Source organism: Polyodon spathula, chromosome 6 (assembly GCF_017654505.1).
Source record: "Polyodon spathula isolate WHYD16114869_AA chromosome 6, ASM1765450v1, whole genome shotgun sequence".
NCBI classification, from domain to species: Eukaryota; Metazoa; Chordata; class Actinopteri; order Acipenseriformes; family Polyodontidae; genus Polyodon; species Polyodon spathula.
In genome coordinates, this window is record NC_054539.1 from 75888199 (window position 1) to 75907552 (window position 19354).

At 42.9% G+C, this 19354-nt stretch overlaps 1 protein-coding gene across 3 annotated transcripts in view; it reads left to right on the forward strand.

Moving 5' to 3' along the window:
* LOC121317642 (connector enhancer of kinase suppressor of ras 3-like) overlaps positions 1-19354 on the forward strand; it is an 80331-nt gene that overhangs the window by 23743 nt on the left and 37234 nt on the right. For 2 of the 3 annotated variants that reach the window (XM_041253791.1, XM_041253789.1), the window contains exons 5-14: positions 930-971; positions 2222-2341; positions 2709-2768; positions 4140-4208; positions 5383-5529; positions 7841-7965; positions 8577-8773; positions 9163-9252; positions 10537-10781; positions 16109-16146. In XM_041253791.1, coding sequence (XP_041109725.1) covers positions 930-971; positions 2222-2341; positions 2709-2768; positions 4140-4208; positions 5383-5529; positions 7841-7965; positions 8577-8773; positions 9163-9252; positions 10537-10781; positions 16109-16146 — 1133 coding nt within the window. Of the gene's footprint in view, positions 1-929; positions 972-2221; positions 2342-2565; positions 2632-2708; positions 2769-4139; positions 4209-5382; positions 5530-7840; positions 7966-8576; positions 8774-9162; positions 9253-10536; positions 10782-16108; positions 16147-19354 lie in introns of those variants that run through there. The other variant, XM_041253790.1, reaches the window with a different exon arrangement.

Consider the following 19354-nt stretch of genomic DNA (forward strand, 5'->3'; position numbering starts at 1 on the left):
TCTTGTCCAGTGATGTAAATACTAGAAATTAGAAGATCCTCTTTCTTAATAATGATCTCAATAAAGGCAAGGAAGTTGGCATGTGTTGCAGTCAGCGTCAACTAGCGCTTAGTTTTATTTTCCATTTTGCAGCAACATGAAAAAAAGACAATGTGTTGTATAGCTGATGGACATCAGGAAACACATTTCCTATATTATAAAGTGTGTTGAAGCTGCACTGTCATTTTATAGACCAACTACAGATTTCCTAAAGAAACACAAACTGCAGTGAATCCTTTGTGATGATTTTCCTAAGTATTGAAGTATTTTATTATCACCAGGCGCTGTAGTTAAGGCTGTTCTCGTGGGATATGTTCCTTTTTGTTGCAAGGGCATGACCAAACAAACAAACAGATTTTATAAGAACAAATGAAGTAAACCAAAAAGCTTGCACACATACACATTAGGCAATCTTAATTATTATTATTTTAATCACTGTGCTAGGATTTATTACAGAGGGACTGAGCCTGGAAGGAAGGGGCAGAGTGTACATAGTCTTTGAAGTTGAATTGATTGTCCTGCAGGTGTATTCAGTGTCAGCTGCAGTTGGTTGGTGCCTGGCAGGCCCGGATCACGTTTGCTGCTGTCTGTATTGAAATCGCTGCGCTCGTCGTACAGGGCCTTCTATTCCAATTCATTTTTTCTGATTTTAATCATTACAGTCCTAGTCCTGTATTTTATATAACGTGCTTGCAGACGTGTGTGCCTCGGCCCTAGTCTTTGTAGACATGTCTGGATGACCAATGAACATGCTCTGTAAGTGACATTCAGTCTTTTTTATTCACATCCCTGTTGTCGCTTTTTGTCCCACACACTGTCTTTGAACATGTCTATGTGAAACTGTTCAGTAAACACCAAATTCACTGTAAAACAAATGTTATTTGTTTTAGGATTGCACAGTGTTTGAAATGGAGGACAAAATCCTTGAAGTCGTAAGTATATTGAGTACACAGCATCTTTTAACATATTAGTGGTCATAACAGCAGTGTAACAAGCACTGGAATCAGTGGTAACAGCAGTGTAACAAGCACTGGAATCAGTGGTAACAGCAGTGTAACACGCGCTGGAATCAGTGGTAATAGCAGTGTGACAAGCACTGGAATCAGTGGTAATAGCAGTCTAACAAGCACTGGAATCAGTGGTAATAGCAGTCTAACAAGCACTGGAATCAGTGGTAATAGCAGTCTAACAAGCACTGGAATCAGTGGTAATAGCAGTCTAACAAGCACTGGAATCAGTGGTAATAGCAGTGTAACAAGCACTGGAATCAGTGGTAATAGCAGTCTGACAAGCACTGGAATCAGTGGTAATAGCAGTGTGACAAGCACTGGAATCAGTGGTAATAGCAGTCTGACAAGCACTGGAATCAGTGGTAATAGCAGTGTAACAAGCACTGGAATCAGTGGTAATAGCAGTCTAACAAGCACTGGAATCAGTGGTAATAGCAGTGTAACAAGCACTGGAATCAGTGGTAATAGCAGTCTAACAAGCACTGGAATCAGTGGTAATAGCAGTCTAACAAGCACTGGAATCAATGGGTTGCAGCAACACCTACAGTATGAAAGGATTCTGTACAATGTAGCATTGTGAAAAATGTGCAAACTACTTGTTAAAACTACCAAAGCCTATTAGTTTAGTTAAACCTATTTAGAAAAACCACTGTTGAACTGCAGGATTATGAAGCTGTAAGGATTTACCTTTTCATTCATTTATAAATCATGCAACATTTGGCTGCTTTATACAATGACTGCAAAACTTGTAACACCTTTAATCAGCACTTCTTGCTTGTGGCATTAACCAGACAGACTCCATAGCTGGTGGGCTTCCTTTTATTGACTTTTATAAAAAGCTGCTGGTGGAGGTACTTTATCTTCTTTAATACAGACAATTGCAAAACTGTATGAAGTTGCATGAGCTTCAGATCAAATGCTTGCCCAGTCGGCACGTGGAATCAATTTTTGGTAAACAGTTCTATACAGTAACAAAAAAGAAAAAGGAATTGGCTGACCTGATGCAGTAAGTCTCCAAAGTTATCAGTAAGATAGCAGGTGTGTTTAGTAAAGACAATAAAAAGTGTCTTGTCACCTAGTGGATTTGGTTAAAAGCAGATCATTTCACAATTACAGGTTTGCATGTACAGTATCTTGATTCCTTCTTGCTAACCAGCATGTGTATATTCCAGTCCAAGATTTTGAATGGGATTTGTGACCAGATGATGAGGACCACCTCGGACCCTTTAATGAATCTGTGCATTTGTGTGGAGGAGGTGCAGCTGACACACATCAGAGCTGGAGAAGGGCTGGTAAGACATGTCTTTAATGAGTGTACAGCTGACACACATCAGAGCTGGAGAAGGACTGGTAAGACATGTCTTTAATGAGTGTGCAGCTGACACACATCAGAGCTGGAGAAGGGCTGGTAAGACATGTCTTTAATGAGTGTGCAGCTCACACACATCAGAGCTGGAGAAGGGCTGGTAAGACATGTCTTTAATGAGTGTGCAGCTCACACACATCAGAGCTGGAGAAGGGCTGGTAAGACATGTCTTTAATGAGTGTGCAGCTGACACACATCAGAGCTGGAGAAGGGCTGGTAAGACATGTCTTTAATGAGTGTGCAGCTCACACACATCTGAAGTAATATTGTTGCCTTTTTGTTTTTGTCTTTAGGGCATGTATATCAAATCAACCTATGATGGTCTGCATGTCATCACTGGAACCACAGAAAATGTAAGTACAATCCTTCACCCACAATATGCAGGCACAAGGTATTTCTGTGTTTGTTTTCTTATTAGAAATAGCTAGTGAGACTTTAAAAAGGAGGTGGGGCGACACATTTTCTTGCATTTTTTACATACAGCTTCTGTGGATTATAAACATCACTCCGTGCATGATGTTATAGTCGTCCAAGTACAAAAAGTCTTGCCGTTAAATAAAAAAGAAGGATAGCAAATCCTTTTTCAAATCAAAAAAGCTACCAGCAATACCGGCTAGTGTTCTTTTATCCGCAAGGATGTTTCTGTTTGCTTTGGTGTTGAGTGTGTAACTATTACTAATTTTCCTAAACTTTGCACAAATGTTCTGGTTAATCTTTTTACCAAACAATGTGTCTGTATAATTAGCTGTCAGCCATTTGTTTGTTTTTTTTTAATTTTTGAGCAACCATCATTTTGGTTCCAAATGTAATTTATTTTTAAATCGTAACTAAGTAATATAGTCGTCGTGAATTTATTCTGCCCTTTGCTTTGTGCCAGACACTTTCCATGGCCAGTATGTTGCCATGGTAACAATAATGTTATAAGCAAATATTGCAATGGTCTGTGCGTGGCACTAAAGGCAGGAGAGGAATGAAAGTGCAGTGATTAGGGTTTAATCTCCACTGATCATTTAACAAGCAGGGTTATTAATGCCTGAGACTGCTTAAGTAAACCAGTCCGAAAGGTTGTGCAGTCTCTTAAACAGAGTATACTGAGTTCAGTGGCAATGGCTGAAAGTCTGTTCTGAGCTGGTAGTTGCATTGCACAGCCCTGTTTTAAAGCTACAGTGTGTAGACATGATCTTTTGTGTTAAAGTTCCATAGTTGATTTTGAAAGATTTATGTTGAATGCGTCGCTCCCAGTCTGCTGTTTTAATATACACACGACCAGTTTAATGACGTGATCTACATAGAAGCATGCATTCGTCTTGTATGTTCCCATGTGTGATTTACATAGAAGCATGCATTCGTCTTGTACATTCCCATGTGTGATTTACATAGAAGCATGCATTCGTCTTTTGGGCAGGGTCCCACTGTAGATAAGGTTTGTGTGTCCCTGTTTTTGCAACAATGGCTCTCTGTTAAACATTACTTAGCAAGAATTTAGGCAAGGCAAAGTGCCTAGAAAGGGAATTCCAAAACACAAATCTTTCTGACTGACGTGTCATTACAGTATATTTTCTCGTTTCAATGACTTGCTTGTTGTCACTGCCAGTGATGTACTGTATGTCAGCCTGCCAGGGATGTTGCAATAGTCTGTGTACCAGCGGGCCACCATTAAAGCTCCTGGTAAGATGACGTTGGAGGGCCTTCCAGAGATGTTCATTCTTCCTGTTTGTTTTCAGTCTCCTGCTGACAGAACACACAAGATCCATGCTGGGGATGAGGTGATACAAGTCAATCACCAGACTGTGGTAAGCACTGCAACTGCACTGTCCCTTCATAATTTAGAGCAACTCAGTACAGGAATTAAATATAACGGTGATCTGCATCTCATCATCATGACTTTTTAGAGCTCAGAAGGTTAAAGAACCCCTGTGGCTTTAATAGAGCTCTTAGTGCAGCTGGTACCCCCTGCAATGCTAGCCTGACCCCCTGCAATGCAAAGTGAATCTAAACACTAAGAGTACATTAGTTAAGGTAACTGGCATTACATACCCATGCCAAGGTGCTCTTTAAAGAATAATGGAGGACCTTTGTAAAGTTTGATAATGCAGACTTCGTTTTTTCTTGAAGTTGCATTGACAAGGGTTTTGCTTTAGCAAGATTAGACTAGTTGCAAGCACAAGTTATGTCCTAAACCTAAGAGGCAGAATCTGTTCTCCCGTCCCAACCCCCAATAACTGGTTTTGCAAACTGAAATGAATGGTACAATGTTAATTTTAAATCCTGTTGGCACACACTGTATTAATGTAGCTAATCTCTAAACTATAGTAACCCTACTGAAATGTGAGAGCTGCAAATGTGTATGCTGTTACTCATGCTAAGTTGCATCACAGAGTATTTCAGCCAACCTTGCAAGCTAAGAGGGTGTGCATGAACCCTGGCTGTGCATGTTAATCAGAGAGTGTGCATGTTAATCAGCAGGTAGACCTCAGTTATCAGGCCCTCTGAAGACCAGAGGTTCATTAGTGCTGGATTCCAGATCCAGTACCTTTTTTAATTAGAGAATTGAACAGTTTTCAAATGATGAACCGTAGGGGGAAAAAAAACTGAAGATTGTTAAAACAGGGCTGGGCAAAGGTGTGCATGCAGCTACCCACACCAGCAATAAAGCATAGAACCCTGATCCACAAGCAGATAAGAACTTGAAGCATATGTGGGAGCTGCTGCAATTCAAGGTCAGTACATTCAGTCTAGAAACGAAAATGCTGTCCCTCTTCCTTAGTTCTAATATCTGGTACCTTTTTGTTTACAAATGAACCCATGTTGAAAGCAATGCTATAACATGAAGGGGGCAGAAAAGCCCTTTGGCTTGTCAGGCAGAGCAGTAAAGCTGCAGATTCCTCTGAGCGACTTCTATCCCAACATGTAATGCTTTCAGGGCTCTCTGTGTTTAACTCTTGGATCTTCCTGCTGTTGAAACAGGTTGGCTGGCAGTTAAAGAACCTCGTTGGCAAGCTCCGTGAAGATCCTTCTGGTGTTGTCCTTCTCCTAAAGAAAAGACCCACGGGCAGCCACAACTTCACCCCTGCGCCCCTGAAAAACATGCGCTGGAAGCCTCCTGTCGCACAGGTAACTGCTGTTTATGATAGGGGACTGATTGCATTTACACAAGGACTGGATTAGGGCATTGCACGAGGGAAGTTATGGTCGTGATTCATCAGTTTGGCTCGCATTAGCTAGCTTCGTGTCAACATTACACCTGACAGCTTGGTGTTTTAATTGTGTCTTGCCAGCTGGGACATGTTTAAAAACCACACCGATACTGCTGGGAGGGAAATATGTACAATAACAAGTAATCTTTTCACATGAGTTGTAATTTTAGATACTCATTTACAACTTTAGTTTTTTTGTATCGCCTTAAAGCTATAGTTATAATTTTTACTATACTTTTTCTTTCTGCCTATATTGTTTTTGTTCTAAGAAAAAAAAAAAAAATCTTTGAAAAGTACGGTACAGAGAGTTGATCACCCAGCAGTCTGCTAGCCAGACCAGTACAGAGAGTTGATCACCCAGCAGTCTGCTAGCCAGTTTGGCACTAGCCAGACCAGTACAGAGAGTCGGTTACCAGTTTGTTAATTTGGGGTTTGCAGCTCTAGAAAGTTTCTTAACTGGCAACGTTTTAAATACTATATTCAGTAAAGATTGAAAAGATTTGAGCTTATATTGAGACCTGATTTACAAAGCTACTATTAGCTATGTTGAGTGTGTTTATTTAAACAGCATTGCTAGCACATAGCATACATATCAGTACATGGTCCCCTAACTCTACAGGGTTATTAGTACATGGTCCCCTAACTCTACACTGTTATCAGTACATGGTCCCCTAACTCTACAGGGTTAACAGTACATGGTCTCCTAACTCTACAGGGTTATCAGTACATGGTCCCCTAACTATACACTGTTATCAGTACATGGTCCCCTAACTCTACACTGTTATCAGTACATGGTCCCCTAACTATACACTGTTATCAGTACATGGTCTCCTAACTCTACAGGGTTATCAGTACATGGTCCCCTAACTATACACTGTTATCAGTACATGGTCTCCTAACTCTACAGGGTTATCAGTACATGGTCCCCTAACTCTGCAGGGTTATCAGTACATGGTCCCCTAACTCTACAGGGTTATCAGTACATGGTCTCCTAACTCTACAGGGTTATCAGTACATGGTCTCCTAACTCTACAGGGTTATTAGTACATGGTCCCCTAACTCTACACTGTTATCAGTACATGGTCCCCTAACTCTACACTGTTATCAGTACATGGTCCCCTAACTCTACAGGGTTAACAGTACATGGTCTCCTAACTCTACAGGGTTATCAGTACATGGTCCCCTAACTATACACTGTTATCAGTACATGGTCCCCTAACTCTACACTGTTATCAGTACATGGTCCCCTAACTATACACTGTTATCAGTACATGGTCTCCTAACTCTACAGGGTTATCAGTACATGGTCCCCTAACTCTGCAGGGTTATCAGTACATGGTCCCCTAACTCTACAGGGTTATCAGTACATGGTCCCCTAACTCTACAGTGTTATCAGTACATGGTCCCCTAACTCTACAGGGTTATCAGTACATGGTCCCCTAACTCTACACTGTTATCAGTACATGGTCCCCTAACTCTACACTGTTATCAGTACATGGTCCCCTAACTCTACACTGTTATCAATACATGGTCCCCTAACTCTACACTGTTATCAGTACATGGTCCCCTAACTCTACACTGTTATCAGTACATGGTCCCCTAACTCTACACTGTTATCAGTACATGGTCCCCTAACTATACACTGTTATCAGTACATGGTCTCCTAACTCTACAGGGTTATCAGTACATGGTCCCCTAACTCTGCAGGGTTATCAGTACATGGTCTCCTAACTCTACAGGGTTATCAGTACATGGTCCCCTAACTCTACAGGGTTATCAGTACATGGTCCCCTAACTCTACACTGTTATCAGTACATGGTCCCCTAACTCTACATGGTTATCAGTACATGGTCCCCTAACTCTACAGGGTTATCAGTACATGGTCTCCTAACTCTACACTGTTATCAGTACATGGTCCCCTAACTCTACACTGTTATGTTTGTACCAATATTAGATGTCAAAATTAAACTTCCATTGAAGTCTCATGAAAAATTAAAAACATGATGAAAACCGCATGAATCCCGAGCAGCAGCCAATACATTCAGTGCGCTTTATAATGAAACTTTTTAATGTAAAATAAGTCTTACGTGTGTAAAGCGGTTGATTAGAGGCTATTCATCCAGCTATTGACCCTTTGCCTGTAACATTACGATAGCACTCTTAAAAGACGTTGAGGGCTTTGGCACTGAATCTAAAGATTTTCTCAACCGGCCTTTTCCTTGTTTCAGACCAGTCCTTCTCAAAGCTCAGCTCAGTCCCCGAGCAGCACAATGGACACCTCCATGAAGAAAGAGAAGCCAGCTATTCTGGATCTCTACATCCCTCCACCGCCTGCTGTTCCATACACCCCACGGTATGCAGATCCCCGCAGAGCAGCTCACAAAGGCTCATTTATATCACACTTAGCTGCAGTCGGCACACGATGTAAGACCTAGTGAAATGAACACTGGGACAGTGTGGGTGGGTGAGTTTTGAATTGGTTATGGAAATGCATAACCCATCTGGTACTGTGTTAAAGTTTATATTGAGCAAACTGGCCAAACAAACTTCAGCTGTAAGCCTCTTTTGCTTCTGACAGAAGAATGATTGTTCAGTCTCATTATGAGTGATTATAAAATGTACATCAGAATTTGGAAGAAAACAAAGTCAAGTACATATCTGACTGGGTCTTCACCATCTGTGTTTTAAAGTTCAGGATAAAACAAGTGTAGGCATGTGTGTTTGTTTTAGTTTTTTGACTATTTGCCTAAATATGTTAAATTACAAATAAATGTAATATAGTAATGTAGTATAAATGTAGTATATAGTTATTTCCTATTCATCAACCCTAACCCACTGAGAAACGGTAACCCCATAAAAACAGAACCTGTATTATAAAAACATTTGTTTTCTTTAGCATTTCAAATGCTATGGTAATCAGATGTTTGTTTGTTTGTTTGTTTGTTTGCTTGTTTGTTTTTGAAGAGATGGGAAAGGTGGTCTTCACTTCTCTGGAGTGTATAAGAGTCCTCTAAAGCCAAAAGGCTCAGAGTCGCCCAATTCCTTTCTGGATCAAGAAAGCAGACGCCGGTTCACCATTGCTGATTATGATCACCTGGGAATCTCCCCTATCAAAGCAAGTGTGCAGCCCACAAAGATGAGGGGAAGAAGCCAGTGCCACGGTTAGTCCTGTATAAAGTCTCGGTAGAGCTGCAGTACATTGAGAGGGAAGTGGTACAGGAGGGTGAAAGCAGTCTCCATTGATTCCCTATCTGTACATAAACAGAGACCCTTTGTTATCAGTGCTTTCAATAGGCTTTAATGCATAACACAATTAATCTGGAAAGAGCATTCAATGGCTGGTGAACACCCCTGACCTTTACAATTGTGTCGCTATTAACTGTTGCAGCCTCCTGGGTACAACATATTGTTGCAGATTTATTTTTAAATGTAATTGCAATGAAAATACATTTGAAATCGTATAATAGAAGGTAGTTGAAATGGAAGACCAGGGAGTGTTTACTAACACATTAAAGTAATGTTGATATCTGAGGAAAGTTTATTTGTGTAGGAAAGCCTCGTCCTCTCTCAATGCCTGCTGATGGGATCTGGTTGGGGGCGGTGGATTCTTGTTCAAAGCCATGGACACAAGGAAGAAAAGGTATGTTACACAATACATGATGTGATCCAAGCAGCAGGGAGCAGCAAAAACTTAACCAAGGAAACTGTGAAAGCTTTTCCCCTTCTGCCATTTTATCAATAATCAAAAACTCACTATATCACTACGCTGATGCTGCTGCTGCTCTTTTTGCATTGAAATAGAGCATCGAAAATGTGGAAATAAATGCCTGAGAAGTATCAAGAGATATATAATCAAGCTGTAGGGAGTCTGCAGCATGCATGGGGCTTTTACAGTTATATATCGGTATAGATTTAAAAAGGCTTTTAAACAGCTGTTAGTAGGTACATATACATGTTTGACTTTTCAGGCTGTGCCACTAGAATTGGCAGTGGCTATGTTCTTAAGTCTAAGCGGGACAGTGGCTCTGTCTGTGATAACAGACCTGGAACTACTTAGCTAACAGGGCACCTGCACTGGTAGTGTCATGCATGTAAGTACCATCCATAACTATCACCCACTCAATATTGCTTCATTTAGAAATACTGAAAGAAACCTAAATTCAATGCCTATAGCTTTGACTAGAAGTCAATGTCTTCTAGAAAAAGGCTCGGAACTGTCATTGAATATGAAGTTTTGGTTAGGATTTCTAAATGTCTATCATTATATCGGGTAATGGACCTGGAGTTGATTAGAGGATCAATGTAGAACACAAGTTGAGGTATATAAATGCATTAACCAGTGGTGCCTCTTTGTCATGAGGAAGGAGGGTGTGGATGGAATGCAGCTTATTGTTTTAGATATTGCAGCACACAAAGGGGCTTCACTAGGAAGCAGCTGTTAGATGGATAGAAATGGTCCAGTAGCGTGCATAAAGTTCCTAGGGCTGGCTTATTAAACAGTAGAAATGTGCATTTCACTCGGTTATTATAACTTTAAAAATTGTCAGCAGTAGTTTAGAAGTTGGACTAGCTGTGCATGCATGTTGTCTAGTTTTATTTTTTTGGCCATAGCTATACCATACCTACTGTAGGTTAAAAAGTGGGTCAAATCAGTAACAGCAATCAATTAGAACGTTCATAAAACAACCTGAAACTTGGTACATACTCGGTATATAAACAACCAATGAAGTACAGAACCCTATTGAAAACCATTGGATCGTAAGTGAGGTCATTTCACAGGAGCGCACACATTGGCAAGGCATTGTTTAATCCCTCATTGGATTGTTTTGCTTTATAATGTCAGGCAAACAGAAATCCCCTGACTTCTTTAGGAATCTGTGGTTCGCTGCCTTAAAATGAAGTTGAGCTATTGGTTGTATTTCAGGAGAGGACGTCTTATACAGAAACATGAGCAGCGAGCGGATCCCAACCATCATTGAAGAAAGCCCCTCCATGCAGCCGCTCCACAGATCTGTGACTGAAAGGAGTTTCATGCGAGGCGTGGATCACATCAGAGGCAGCAGATACTTTGTGAGTGCAGACCTGCACAGCAGCAGCGCCACCATCCTCTACCAGGAAGAGGCAGCCAGAAAGACTCCCGCCGCCGCCGCCGCCGAGCCCTCGCTACTGGTCAGTTGGATTACAAGGCTTAAGCTGTTGACGCAGTGATTGTGTTTCTTGTGGGACCTCCCCTTCAGTCTCCAGGCTGCTTTGTTCTCCTGTCCCAGTTGTCTTTCTGCACCTTCAGTATTAAGCTATTGTGCTGGACTGTTTCTTCAGACTACTCATTACCCAGTGCCTGAAACATGTCAGTGCTGCACAGGACTATGTCTTTACCTTGATGGGGGGGGCCTCCCCAGCAAGGCTGCTGTTGCTTCAACAAGTGTCTTGCTTTTGACTGGCTGCCAGTGCATTGCACATGTTTTCACAGGTGAAATAATTCTGATCCAGGACTCAACGACCTTGGTTACTGAAGTTAGCTTTCAGGTGTATACTTATTAACTTAATAAAAAAAAAAAAAAAAAACTTGCTGTCAGCTGTGTTGATTTTCACTTGCCAAAGTGTTAAAACGGTTTGTTACATTTCAGTTGGTAGTTTGAAAGGACAGCTGTACACTTTAGAAGTTTTATAATTTAATATTTAACATGTTGTAAAATAAATTTACAGACTTTGTTTTCAAACTACTTTTTATATTTAAATATAGTTATGTTTTTTGTTTTATATTTGTGTGAGGTTTTTATATTTTTATTTTTTTGAAAAATGTGTTCAAACTGCCAATTGTTGCCTCTACCACTATGCGTTAAGGAAAACATTACTGTTACATAAATCATTTGCAACAGTTTTTCACCTTTTGATCCACTAAATTTGAGATTACGGATAGTTCCACTTTTTATAATATGGGTTTCCATCTAAACACTGCTTGAGAGATGATTTCTGGACCACAAGCACTGCCTCCACTATAAGTACAGCCTCTGTCCCCGCACAGTGTTCAGAGCATGTGTACCGTCAATGGGCTTGAAGAATACAATATCCAAACGGTGGCAATTCCAAAAAGAACGGTCTCTTTTATTCATTTAAAATGATCCCCGCTACCAACAATGGTACGGGGGGGGGGGGGGGCAGATGGTGGGTTGCAGTCCCAAATAAAACAATAAACAATACATTAGTGTCCCTGTAGTGCAGACAGGGCTCAAGTGCTGAAGCAGTGCAGGGACAGATTGTGGTTGTGCAGGGATGGTGCTCCAGTGCAGGGACGGGTTGTGGTCGTGTGCAGGGATGGTGCTCCAGTGCAGGGACGGGTTGTGGTCCGGTGCAGGGAGGGGTTGTGGTCGTGTGCAGGGATGGTGCTCCGGTGCAGGGAGGGGTTGTGGTCGTGTGCAGGGATGGTGCTCCGGTGCAGGTGCGGGTTGTGATTGTGTGCAGGGACGGGTTGTGGTCGTGTGCGGGGATGGTGCTCCGGTGCAGGGACGGGTTGTGATCGTGTGCAGGGATGGTGCGCCAGTGCAGGGACGGTGCAGGGACGGGTTGTGATCGTGTGCAGGGATGGTGTGCCAGTGCAGGGACATAAGAACATAAGAACATAAGAACATAAGAAAGTTTACAAACGAGAGGAGGCCATTCGGCCCATCTTGCTCGTTTGGTTGTTAGTAGCTTATTGATCCCAAAATCTCATCAAGCAGCTTCTTGAAGGATCCCAGGGTGTCAGCTTCAACAACATTACTGGGGAGTTGATTCCAGACCCTCACAATTCTCTGGGGTTGTGGTCGTGTGCAGGGATGGTGCTCCGGTGCAGGGACGGGTTGTGATCGTGTGCAGGGATGGTGCTCTGGTGCATGGACTGGTTTTGATCGTGTGCAGGGATGGTGCTCCGGTGCAGAGACGGGTTGTGGTGGTGTTCAGGGATGGTGCTCTGGTGCAGGGACGGGTGGTGCTCCAGTGCAGGGATGGTGCTCCGGTGCAGGGACGGGTTGTGGTGGTGTTCAGGGATGGTGCTCTGGTGCAGGGACGGGTGGTGCTCCAGTGCAGGGATGGTGCTCTGGTGCAGGGACGTGTTGTGCTCGTGTGCAGGGATGGTGCTCCGGTGCAGGGATGGGTTGTGGTCGTGTGCAGGGATGGTGCTCCGGTGCAGGGACGGGTTGTGGTCGTGTGCAGGGATGGTGCTCCGGTGCAGGGACGGGTTGTGATCGTGTGCAGGGATGGTGCTCTGGTACAGGGATGGTGCTCTGGTACAGGGACGGGTTGTGGTCATGTGCAGGGATGGTGCTCCAGTGCAGGGACGGGTTGTGATCGTGTGCAGGGATGGTGCTCCGGTGCAGGGACGGGTTGTGGTCATGTGCAGGGATGGTGCTCAGGTGCATGGACGGGTTGTGGTTGTATGCAGGGATGTTGTTCCGGTGCAGGGACGGGTGGTGCTCCAGTGCAGGGATGGTGCTCTGGTGCAGGGACGTGTTGTGCTCGTGTGCAGGGATGGGCTGTGGTCACGTGCAGAGATGGTGCTCCAGTTCAGGGATGGTGCTCCGGTGCAGGGACGGGTTGTGGTCGTGTGCAGGGATGGTGCTCTGGTGCAGGGACGGGTGGTGCTCCAGTGCAGGGATGGTGCTCTGGTGCAGGGACGGGTTGTGCTCGTGTGCAGGGATGGTGCTCCGGTGCAGGGACGGGTTGTGGTCGTGTGCAGGGATGGTGCTCCGGTGCAGGGACGGGTTGTGGTCGTGTGCAGGGATGGTGCTCCGGTGCAGGGATGGTGTTCTGATGGTGTGCAGGGATGGTGCTCTGGTACAGGGACGGGTTGTGGTCATGTGCAGGGATGGTGCTCCAGTGCATGGGCGGGTTGTGGTTGTATGCAGGGATGTTGTTCCGGTGCAGGGACGGGTTGTGATCGTGTGCAGGGATGGGCTGTGGTCACGTGCAGAGATGGTGCTCCAGTTCAGGGATGGTGCTCCGGTGCAGGGACGGGTTGTGGTCATGTGCAGGGATGGTGCTCCGGTGCAGGGACGGGTTGTGGTCGTGTGCAGGGATGGTGCTCCGGTGCAGGGACGGGTTGTGGTCGTGTGCAGGGATGGTGCTCCGGTGCAGGGACGGGTTGTGGTCGTGTGCAGGGATGGTGCTCCGGTGCAGGGACGGGTTGTGATCGTGTGCAGGGATGGTGCTCCAGTGCAGGGATGGTGTTCTGGTACAGGGATGGTGCTCCGGTGCAGGGACGGGTTGTGGTCATGTGCAGGGATGGTGCTCCGGTGCATGGACGGGTTGTGGTTGTGTGCAGGGATGGTGCTCCGGTGCAGGGACGGGTTGTGATCGTGTGCAGGGATGGGCTGTGGTCACGTGCAGAGATGGTGCTCCAGTTCAGGGATGGTGCTCCGGTGCAGGGACGGGTTGTGGTCATGTGCAGGGATGGTGCTCTGGTGCAGGGACAGGTTCTGGTCGTGTGCAGGGATGGTGCTCTGGTGCAGGGATGGTATGGGTTGTGGTCGTGTGCAGGGATGGTGCTCCGGTGCAGGGACGGGTTGTGGTCGTGTGCAGGGATGGTGCTCCGGTGCAGGGATGGGTTGTGGTCGTGTGCAGGGATGGTGCTCCGGTGCAGAAACGGGTTGTGGTCGTGTGCAGGGGTTGGTGCTTCAGTTGTTAGTGCTGTCTCCTTTGCTTTATGTCCCATGTTAGTACTTGTTTTGTTTTGTGTCTCCAGACAAAACAAAAACACAGCATTTAAATTTCAGTGTAAGGGACCGTACTCGCGTCGCTGCATCCCCTTTGTAGTGTTAAACTCCTCCCTGTGATCAGTGCCGCACCGCACCGCACTCTATCCAAGCGCTGCATACAGCACGGCAGATCACAGTAGATCTGTCTTTTAGCTACAACCTTTTCCTAAGTAGATGTCCGACTTCCGGTTCCATCCTATCATTGCGTCGGCCCATCCCTGTGAAGGCGTACCACCAGCCTTTGTTAGCGCCCCTTCTGGTCGGGAGGTAGAGCTGCAGCTCAGATCCCGGTCACACCACACTACAGAGATTGGGGGTGCCGCAGTTGGATTTGGTAGATTGGGTGTTTATTTGCACCTCGTTTGCCATGTTAACCTCAGGGTAATCATCATTCCAATGATACCAAGGAAAAGAAAATGTCTTTTGTTAAAACAAAATAATTGTCTTCTAAGATACATTCGAATTTGAAACACTATTGCAATTTTGCTGTTAAATTTTATTATACAGATACGCGAAGTGTGCCTTCCCTTCATTTGTAACAAAGCTGAAAATGGTTTATTAAAGGTGCCATTGATTACAATGAAGTTTCCTTGTTTTTTATTTTTTTTAAATGTTTACTCAAATTCCATGGTATTCTGTCTATACAGCTCCACCTGTTGTTGCTGTTTTAAGAGCAGCTGTTTTAAGCTCAGTGACTTTGTGCTTGGGTTACTGTAGTGATCCCCACAGGCTCTCTGGGGTCAGTAGTACTCGTTCTGTACACCAGGTAGTCACAATACGTCTTCAGAGGCCAGGCCGAGGAAATATAAGCACTAGAGTCCTGACATAAGTTCAATTTTCTTTGACCTTCTGAAATTAATTGGGGTCCAAGTGTTCTACCAGATGGTGAAATCAGATCTCCAGACTGTGGTTACCTTCTGCTGACTCTCACTTTTCCCATTCTTCACATAATAAATATCTGCAAAGATAAAGTCTCTCCTACTTTTTAAACATTAACTTGTTTGACTATTGTGTAAGAGACTCTGATAGAGCCTGTATGTTATATTATGTATTTACTTAATAATTAATAATAGTGGAACTAAGCACCTGACAGGGTTCTGAACTCGCACAAATCATCAGCATCTCATTGGCCAGGTTTTCATGCAACTTAGAAAGTCGTTAATCTCTTTCCACAGTTCTTATTTATGTGACACAGCACGCACATTCCACGTGGGAGGGTAAATCGTCTTCTCATGCTAAACAGACGTACAATTGGCAAAAAACAGTTATTATTTTTATTTACTTATTTATTTTGCATGGAAACAAGTCCGGAAGTCAGACGTTATGCTTATGAGACTTCAGCAGTGAAAATCCTGTTTGTCGTAATCTCGCGCAACTTTCTACTGTACGTATAGTTAAAGGCTGTACCACCAAGCAACCCTATATTACCTGAGAGATGCTGGACTTAGCCATGACAAGGTTCTGATTAAATAGCAAAACATAAGCACACAGTAGAAGGGGCAATGACCCAGGATTCAATTGTTAAATGCATTACATGAAAATAATGGTTTTCCACTAATATTCTAGATCTTATTCTGATTTACCAGTATTTCAGACAGTTTAGTGTATTTTTATAACACCTTGTACTATTTTGCTGCTTTTGTTCCTAATTTGCTGTGAAATTTTATAAGTATTTTAAATACACACACATATGGTGAATCTGTCTCGCTGCTCACATGTTTGCCTCTGATGTTGTGTTAAGATTTTCTTTTGTGTCTATTGCAGGTGCTCAGAAGAATCCCCAATACCACGGTTACAAATGGGTGGGTAAACGTTCATCCACTTTTCATGATTCCATTTATAATTTTATATTGACATTTCTACCACTTGCTGTAAATTGAAGCTATGCTCTACGGTTTGTAAGTGATGTCCATGCTTGCCTGTACTTGTTATGCTTGCTTTTACTTTGGTAACATTTAAAGGTAATACATTGGTTCCAGATCCAGCATACAGTAAAACAGATTTATAAAGTATCTGAGAAAGAACACATGGTGTTGTAAATATTATACCCTGCTCTGCAAATCATTACATTTAATGCAGATGTTCTGTAATATTGCCTGGATCCTCTGTGTGTTATCTTGCACTACTTCAAACAATATTTGCATTTGAACTGCATCCTTCTTCTTCAAGACAACTGTGGCGCTTTTGACGCCGTTGATCAAAATATCATTGGGGGTCATCTGGAGTCTGCGGTGGGCAGATCAGTCACTGGCCTTACCTGGTCTTGCCACATGATTAATAATTAGGAGGCTGTGTGGTCCAGTGGTTAAAGAAACAGGCTTGCAACCAGCAGGTCCCCGGTTTCGTTCCCAGCTCAGCCACTGACTCATTGTGTGACCCTGAGCAAGTCACTTAACTTCCTTGTGCTCTGTCTTTCGGATGAGACATTCTTGTAAGTGAATCTGCAGCTGATGCATAGTTCACACACCCTAGTCTCATATCTTGTAAAGCTCTTTGTGATGGTGGTCCACTATGAAAGGCGCTATATAAAAATAAATATTATTTATTATTATGCACTAGTCTTGTGCACTCAGAGCTACCTCAAAGATTCCCATTGATTTTCAGTACTGCCAGCTGCTGGTGTGGTTTACTTCAGCAGTCATGCAATCCCCAAACTGTCTCTCTGCTCCCTTATCATTTGTGCTGACAACAGATCTGTGAATCACACAACATTGTGCAACTGAAACAAGTCCGTGGTCTTGCTGCTTGTCTCTGTGCTAATCTAAAGGCATATCACACATCCTACTGTGGTATCTGTTGGTCATAAACTCCTCTAACGCTGGCTGTCAGGGAGCCAGGAGATGCCGTCAATCCATCATGTGATGTTCAAGTCTGATCTGTCTCCTGTTACTGTCTTCACATTCTATTCCAGAAGTGCACACACAGCCTAATCTATTTCTGCTATGTATTTATTTATATATTTTTTTAAAGGGGCTAATTGTCAATTCAACATTCACATGCATTTCCTAAATGGCACATTTAAAGAGATACTTGGCTTTGATCCAGATCATTATGAATCATTTGATTACAGGCAACGGAATGCACACAACCCTCATATGACACAATATGTTGAGCTTCAGTGGATCCACGTATGGACAAAGCGTTACACCTGAAAAATGAATGACAGATGGTGTAGGGTTTTATGTATACTAATGCTAATTAATATATCTAACAATTAGTATATACATGTTATGGCCATTTCTTAAAAATGAAAGTTCGTAATAAGAAACCTGATGGATCAGACTGTTGAGGTATTAAGTGAAATGTTTTTCTAGTTGACTTTTAAGAGGAAAGTCATTTGATGCCCTTTTAATTTTGACTCTGGTGTTTAAATGAATGACATTTCCAGTAAGACACTTTCCATCGCACAACATGTTTCTTGTCATTGTCTTAGGCTCTGTGGCAGGCTTGTTTCAATCAAGATTTTTTTATGCTAAATAAAGCTGAAATACATTGTTGTATTTTATGTACAATGTATCCATGTGCTCAACATTGAGCTCAGCTGATCCTGCGCAGAATGCACATTGAGGAACAGGAGTAATTGATGGAAGAGGCAAGCTATTTAAAGCATCCTGTTACTGGAGGTGCAACAGTAATACTGGAGACAAGTCTAGCTTTGAAAGGAATATGAGAAGTACACAGAGTTGGTGCACACCCAGTCATTCTTGATACATCACTGGCTCTTGTGTACTGCTTGTTGTCGCAAAGGATGAGTGGCACAAAATACTTTTTTTTTATGAAAGATGACATTTCTGGAAAATTGAGTATTTATTGATAGTTGACAACACTGTATGGAAAAAATATATAGTCTTCAGCAGTTTTTTATAACATTGTACTTGAAACAAATCTGAAGATGTTGGTTTGAATATTATAATTGTCTGTTAGACTTTAAGGTTTGCATTTACTAGATGACTGTTTTTATTTGTATTGTTGTTATGGACACTTTCAGTGAAAGCTCTATTAAGTTTTGTTGGGTGTAATTGGCATATAAAATGTTACATGGCTTTTTGCCATTGTCCCAGAAAAAAAGAAAAAAAGGTTTCGCACAGAAAACTATTCATATAAAATGAGTGTGTGCACTTAATTGAGTGAGCTAGCCTTGCAGGTTAAAAACACTGTGGATATTTGAGCAATATTAATTATAATAATAACACTACATCTGTACATGTTTATGTTCCTTAGTGCCTAGACTAGGATCCCGGGAGGCAGTACAGTGTCTGATTCTGCTGGCAAGGAATCTGAGAAAGTGAGGTGCAGCAAAACAAGAGAAGCTAATTAAGCCAGCATTGAAACTGCAGGGTGTATGGCATTGTAAAGCTGCAGTAATGCACACACCACTCTGCACATCCTTATTGTGTAGTCGAGCTGCAGTCTTGATAATGCCCCACTGCATTCTGTATTCTACATCATGATTATTACAAAAGCATTACAGTTCTGAGACTCTTCTTGAAGCCCATGTTTCCTACAGTATGTAAATTCTGAAAATGAGGCGCACCTCATTGTGTGCAGCAGGCTAGGATGTCCTCTGTCAACACAGTCTGTACCTGTAAACAGTCTGTATTGTTTTGGCCAAATCACAGTGGCAACATTTTAGATGTTGACATATGTGTGGTATCACAACAGTGTGGACCAGTAAGCAGCCCCATTGTAACACTGTCAGGGGCTACCACATTGGGAACATTGTACAGTATCTGTTCCAAAGCCATTGTCTTTTCAGTTATTGTGTTCATTATGGGTGAAAGGTTCTCACAGTAATTAACTGTCATGCAGCAACAGGAAAGTGTTTTTTTTTGTTGGTCCAAAGAATATTTGGATAGAAAGTAAATCTACTCACTCATTGTTTATAACTACTTAAATTACTAATTGAACTCTCTTCTGTGTTTATGTATTACGTGTTGACCCCAATAGGGGTCCCCTGTGGAATATAACAAGGGCTAACCGTATGTCTAACCTTTTCTTAAGCCAATGCAT